Raw genomic sequence first — 7,112 nt, 5'->3', positions numbered from 1 at the left:
ATCTTTGATGAAATACCCAGGATGCCCTTTTTCAACCAATTCGAGTTGGTCTTTTACTCCTGGCAATCGAGACTAGATTTAGATTTGTCATTAATATTTGATATGTAAATAAGGTTTGCTGTGATTGGATCACTGTTATTCTTAATTCAAATACAGCTTTATTGGTCCTTTGTGATATCACAGCGTCTTGTGGCAGCCAAGCGTTCATAGCGACATCCCATTTGGATCCTCCGATGTGTGGGTCTTCCTATCAGTGTGAAGCCGAATTCACCAAGCCTTGGGTTGTTGGCACACTAATAGGGAGCGTGAGCTGAAAGGGGACGTGAGGAGACAAAACAGCATCTAATTTTTATTTATTACTTTTTTTGGATGTAGTTAGTTCTAGCGGCAAAATCACATAAGCCATAATTACATTAATACAATAGGCAGAGTAAGAACGATCTCAGTACAATACAGTATCGTGACAGTATGGAAAAGCACAAAAGAACCCAAATAATTTGTAGTTGCGCTACTTAAATATTAAAACTATTTGTCATTATATTGAAAGCATTCTTGATCACATCTAACCAGCATACAGTGATCATTATCCTACAGGGCACAATAACATGAGGTTATAAGGTTTACGTACAGTAAGTTCGATTACATTTATGTTTTATGTTGTATTTATGTATATTCATAAGAAAATATTACATTAATGATCACCATATACATCATCTATTTATTCTCTGCGTTTTAAGCTAGGGTGGTTGAGAAAACAGTAAATGAATTTGTCCTTCGGGCATGGAAAGATGGTTGGACTCAGGTGCAGATAAGAAAAAAATGAATGTAGTCACTAACATAAAATGAGCCATGGCGCACCCAGCACAAAACACAGGGCCTGAAAAGAAACCAACAAGGAGAATGCAAAACTGGGAGACTAAATTCAAATCGACTAATTTTGAATCAAGACACAGCTGGTGGAAAAAAAACTGGTTGAAGATGCCTCTGTTGATTCTGGACAAGTAATACAAACCTGATTGCAGTCTGTATTCTTTTATATCCCCAAATGACCATTGTTGAGCATGTACTAAATTCAATTGAGTTTGGTTGCAATTGACTCAGATGAGACACACTAGATTCATTTCTCACCAAGATGTTGCTTTAAATATAATGAAGAAAAAAAATTCCATATTACACTTTGCGCCTCTTTTCTGACATCCTCAAATAAAAGTATGATTTTTAAGTTCATCACAGCAGCTGTCGTCCACTTCAGAAGATAAACATGGAAAATATGAATGTGGCATGAATTGTGTCTGAACCTTTCGCTGCAGATTTATGTACTATTATTTACCCCACTATAAACCAGGCCATTATATTACTCATACTTGTATGGTTAAGCAACTGATTACAACTTCCAGCATTGGCATGTAGCTTTGATTTATGAAGTTTGCCTTAACTGAACTGCAGTTTAAATCAGGGGATTGGCAGGAAGGAAAAAAACCCATCACTGTGAATATGGAGGTTGGTATTATGGAGTCCAACAAAAAGGATTAACTGAAGTGCAAAAGTTGTTCTTTTCCATTTTCTCTTTATTTGTGTGCAAAATGTGGAGAGGAAAAACATACAGTAGCAGTAGTAGTAGTTGCAGTCTGTATGTGCTAAAATCATCGACATGTTGCTTCTTAGATCACTTACCAGGTTATAAAACTGAAAACATTTCTCTTCTAAAATCAGGAGGATGCAATGTAAATGATCACAACACAGCAAAGGATTAATTCAAACATAAATAATTTATTTAGCACTAGAGCACCACAGTATACCATATTAGAGTACAGTATAGTGGGTCACAATCACATAATTAAAAACAACAAATACAAATACAAATACAACAACGGCTCTACCATGACAAACTAGGCGTGTAGAAATCCTATTTCCCTGCTAGTCAGGATGTCCACTGGCACCGATTGCCCTGTTGGGATGGTCATCGACACGCCTCGTTAGATAAAGGACGGGGGAAGGGGTGTTTAACTCACTAAAATATAAAAGGAAGAACTCTTTTTCAACATACTAAAAATAAAACAGCATCAGTGCAATTTGTTTGAAAAGCTAATGACAGACAGACGTTGTGGGTTAACAAAAGCTTTATATTGGCAGGAATATGCCTCAGTGTTGACATTATTATAAGCTTGAACAAAGTGGAACACTTGACCATTGACTGACCGATATATTTCGTAATGTTTTTGGATCATAAAACATTTGAAAGGTCTCTTCTTCTAGTAAGCAACATTCCTAAATTGGGTCAAATCACACTGATCGTACTCAGTGTTTCTCCCTATGTACTGTCATCACTTGCCAAAAGACAACCCCTCTCTGAACCCAGAGCTTTCCAAACCACTGTGGGGTAAGCACATGACTCTGTTGAGTGCGTGACATGACACCAGTGTTCTCCTCATGTGTATAAAACAGTCATCACTTCTTTTACTTTCTCCAAGTGTGGAAAGCTTCTTAAACTAACCACAAACTACTGCTGAAGGTTCAACTCTTTGTGACCGAGGACACAAGCGAAACAATCCAAATCCAAATAGAGTACAGTAGAAGGGACATAAATGGCAGAAGGCATTTGTGTCATGTTAGGGATATATTCTATGCAGATTTGTTTACTTAACAGAGTTCCTTGTAAAATATAATCACAGGAACTTTTGAGTTTTCTTTCAGAAGGTACGAAAAAAGGGACTTACCAATGGAGTTTTTTTTTTAGGAGGAATTTGGAAATACAGTTTTTAACTTTCCTTGAGAATAAAAGATCATCGATGCAAATTAACTGGACATTTGTGATGACTCATACAAACTCACATCATCTACTGTACATATACGGAACAACAAATTGATAAGACCACAAGAAGAGACTAGAATCATTTTGTTCTTTAATGCAGACTCTTCCTGTTTCTCTGAGATTTCAACGTTTACCATCTTGAACAGAAATAAGGACTTTCAAACTCAATACACTTTTTTTATACGGACATTTGAGCTGCCTCACTAGGCATTTCTGAGAAGTCTGGAATTAATAAAGCATAACATTCAACCACTAACGTTTTCTGTTTAGGAATAGAAGTAAATAACTTTTTATTTAAACTATTTGTAAATTGTAATTGTTAAAGAAGTGCTTTAATTGGGAAAAATTTGGAAATTGCAAATTTAATCTAATTGCGAAGAAATATACTGCCACAAGAAGTTATTACTTTTGTACAAAAAAACTTCCCTGTAATAAACAAATCTTCAAATTTCCACTTTAGTCCTGCAGATTAATTCCTCAAAATGTTCATAAATTCCCATTAATTCCCAAGGAAAGTTGTTATATTTGCTCCTTGATCCCTGTTTCAAATTGCTGTATTTCCTCCAGCTAGGCCTTTTTCAAATTGACATACAGGAGGCAATGAGGAAGCAATGTTGTTATTTTTCCAGAAAATACCAGAGGAGCAAAGCGAAACACCTCAATTTTTCTTGGATCCAAGAATGTTTTAAGAATTGTATGATTGCTGTTTAAATCATCCTAAACTGTGAATGGTAGGAATTTCAGTAGCTTCTTACATCTGGCTGATGGCTTTCGCATTTAACAAATGCTGCGGAACTGCCAAATATCAAATTTTGACATGCATCATAAAAACTGCTTTAATGCCCATGTTATCAACATACTCACTACAGTAAGTGGTCTGAAATATCTCCTGTAAAAAAAAAAATACAAATTTAAAGTCTCTTCCTTATGAAGCTACAGCAAATCAATGCCTTTTAGTAAGATGCACTTGGCCCGCAAAGGTCTCGGGGCTGTCAAAAACGTAACAATTTTAAAACGGCTTATCGCTTTGTAATGCAAAACAATTATACAGAATAGCCATCTATGTGCTGCAGGAATCCGATTGCAGCACTTGCAAAGTTTCATTCCCAAACCATGTTTTTATGACAGACACATATTCGACAGAGTCAACAGTTTGAAAAAAACAAAACAAAAAAAACAAAAAAACGTTTTGTACATTGAAGTTGTTTACCCTTTCACCATATCAACAGACAGTAGTTTTGTCCAAAACTATTAACATTTTACAACAAAAATAATATTTAATAGAGCACCTGAAAGATACAAATGGATGTAGAGGTTGCATTTCCACAATGCAAGGTTAACTGTCCACATCTCAACTATATTCAAAATCTCTTGGGTGTGAGGCACCTAAGCACGAACATCTTAAATAGCAAAACAATGAATATATTAAACATACAAAGGATACAAAACAAAGACAAATGCAAATGAGGATGTGATGTGACTGAATAAGGGAGAGCGCTAAAGGTGGATGGGAATTGAGGGTGGATCTGTGTCATGTTCCAGAACTCATTTCACATATAGACACTTATCACATAAACTTCCAGTGTTTGCCTTTACTCTCGCGTCTCATGAGACAAGTGCGTGAGTTGATTCATGTTGACTTGGCCTTCTATAGAAGGAGAATGAAAGAAAGGCCGTATCCTTGCAAAGCCACCTGCACATTGTGATGATGACAATCAACATTTTGTCAATACATTGATAACATTAAAACGCTTTCATGTTAACAAATGCTTTTTTCTACCAGGGTTTTTCTGATTCATATATTCAATCACGGCATGGTGGACGACTGGTTAGAGCGTCAGCCTCACAGTTCTGAGAACCGGGGTTCAATCCCCGGCCCCCCCTGTGTGGAGTTTGCATGTTCTCCCCGTCCCTGCGTGGGTTTTCTCCGGGCACTCCGGTTTCCTCCCACATCCCAAAAACATGCATTAATTGGTGACTCTAAATTGCCCGTAGGTGTGACTGCGAATGGTTGTTTGTTTGTATGTGCCCTGCGATTGGCTGGCAACCAGTTCAGGGTGTACCCTGCCTCCTGCCCGATGACGGCTGGGATGGGCTCCAGCAGTGAGGAGAAGAGGCTCAGAAAATGGATGGATATATTCAATCACCTCTTGGCAGGGTCATTGTTGTTCAAACATTAATAGCAACATGTGACAAGGTTATCTAGGGCAATGATTTCCAACCAGGTGTGCCGTGAGTGAACATCAGGGATGAAATCCAATTTCACTTTATTTGTCAGAATATCATTATTTATCATTATGAATATAGCTTTGTTCATCTATCTATGCCATTGAAGTACAGTGGCAGGCAGAACAATTAGGTACAATGAACCTGTTCTGTTGCCATTCATGGTGTAAGTCATGGCTTCCTGCGAGTATATCAGCTTTGTGTTCAACTAAACAGACCCAGATTTCACACTGAGTATGTGAATTTGTTAGTAAATTGAGATGAGATCACCATTATTTCAGTATTTACTGTATACTTTCTGTAACATTTTTGTCTGCTGGTACAGAAGCATATTGCTGCCAAACCAGAAAAAAAGAGTTCAGTATCAGTTTGTAACGTGATAAATAACATGTTTTAACATGATAAATTTCACATTAAAAGGAGATACATTTTAACGTTTTAACGTGATAAGTTTCACGTTCACATTCGTCAAAACAAAACAAAGCAATTATTTCTAGTTCAGGTCACTGGCGTAGCACTATGAAGACCTTGTGTCTTCTTTTTGTATCTTATAAATCAAAGTTACTAGCCACGTAACTACGCTGCTCGTCTATAATAGCCTACTTAAAAATTTGTTTTTAAAAGACAAGGCCAAGTGTTTACAAAGATTTAAGACGTAAAAAGAAGACACGCATATGTACATTCATGAAGCTCTGCAAGTGACCTGAACCAGGAGAAATTGCTTTATTTTGTTTAGCCAAATGTAGAAGTCAAAGATATGTTTCAACGGGATAAGTAATCATATTAAAACGTGAAATTGATCATGTTATAAGGCGATACTGAACTTTCTTTTTCTGGTGTGGCAGCAATGCACATTCCGTATGGTGGTGCGCAGTGGGATTTTCTAATTTGAAATGAGAATCCTGGTCCAATAATGTTCTAGGGTGTCATCTATTGATACAGTAAATTACAGCTCACGTAGCAACAAGTTAAAAGTTATTGTAGTTTATAACTGATCTATTCTGCCAATCATGCAATTTTGACTTAAAAATGCTTCAATTTAAAAAGCTGTATAATATAGCAATTCTCCTAAACTAAACCAACAATAATTGGTACATTTCTTATTTTGAGGGGAAAATGATGGAAGTCAAGACTGAGTATTTGTCAGTCTCCCTAAAACTGCGTTTCTGTCAATTCCAGTGTGTTTCACTGAAAGACAGTGGTAATTAATCATCTTAAACTCCATGGCAAACATACTGCACAAAACATGCAACGTCATTGCCTACACTGCATCTTGCACCGATAATGCCAGTCATTTCACGGTTGTCAATTTCATTATAAAAAAACCCCCCCAAAAAAACAAAAAACAAAAGAACTGAGGACTTCTTATTCATCTAGCCTTTCGTTTAGATTGTTTAGCTGCATTAAAACAATACCCCAACCTTATGTTTGCACCAAAATAACTGCGCTGTTTCTCTTTCGAAAGAAGAGGCTTGGTTGGATATGACAGGTTGAATCTTAACATCTGATAGCCAACAGGGGCTGATGCTTAGAAAGCCATGCAGGGCACCACAAACTGAAGGCACACTTCAACTTGGACGAATGTTCATCATCAAAATATTGAACCATGAGACAGATTCGGTGTCTGTTAAACAGCATAGAAACAAACAAAAACAAATTCAAGGCACATGGTGGAAAAGTCTTTATGGAATCATGGTCTGTGTAGTGTATTCGTAAGAGCATTGCAGTGCCATTTTGGAATGAGGTTTATTTGTTCAGTACCTCTAATCTTGATCACATGACACTGGACTGTGTGTACAAAAATAGAAGAGAGAGCATGGTTGCAAATGGTGTGTGTGCGTTATTGTGTGAAGGAAGGTGGGAGTGGCTTGTGCTGGCTTAGTTTCTAGCTGCACTTGCAAGACTTGACCTTCATATTGGAGAGCTGTTCTATTTTCGGTGTCTTGCCGATGTAGTAAAGGATGGTGAGGGGTTCAAGGTCCTGGGACACACAGCAGGGTGACGCTGATGCATCAGGGTTAATGGTGTTATAAAGGCCTAACACCTGGAAACACAAGAATAACAATCAAATTGT

General features: G+C 37.2%; 1 protein-coding gene across 1 annotated transcript in view; it reads right to left on the bottom strand.

Annotated features, from left to right (window-relative positions):
* Nucleotides 1-1,782: 1,782 nt before the first annotated feature.
* tgfb2 (transforming growth factor, beta 2) overlaps nucleotides 1,783-7,112 on the bottom strand; it is a 77,788-nt gene continuing 72,458 nt past the window's right edge. The window contains exon 7 of the mRNA XM_061673629.1: nucleotides 1,783-7,082. Within this exon, the coding sequence (XP_061529613.1) occupies nucleotides 6,924-7,082 (159 nt within the window). The 3' untranslated portion in view covers nucleotides 1,783-6,923. The remainder of the gene's footprint in view (nucleotides 7,083-7,112) is intronic.

This window comes from Phycodurus eques, chromosome 4, assembly GCF_024500275.1.
Source record: "Phycodurus eques isolate BA_2022a chromosome 4, UOR_Pequ_1.1, whole genome shotgun sequence".
Classification (NCBI taxonomy): Eukaryota; Metazoa; Chordata; class Actinopteri; order Syngnathiformes; family Syngnathidae; genus Phycodurus; species Phycodurus eques.
This window is presented reverse-complemented; position numbering and strand designations above follow the sequence as displayed.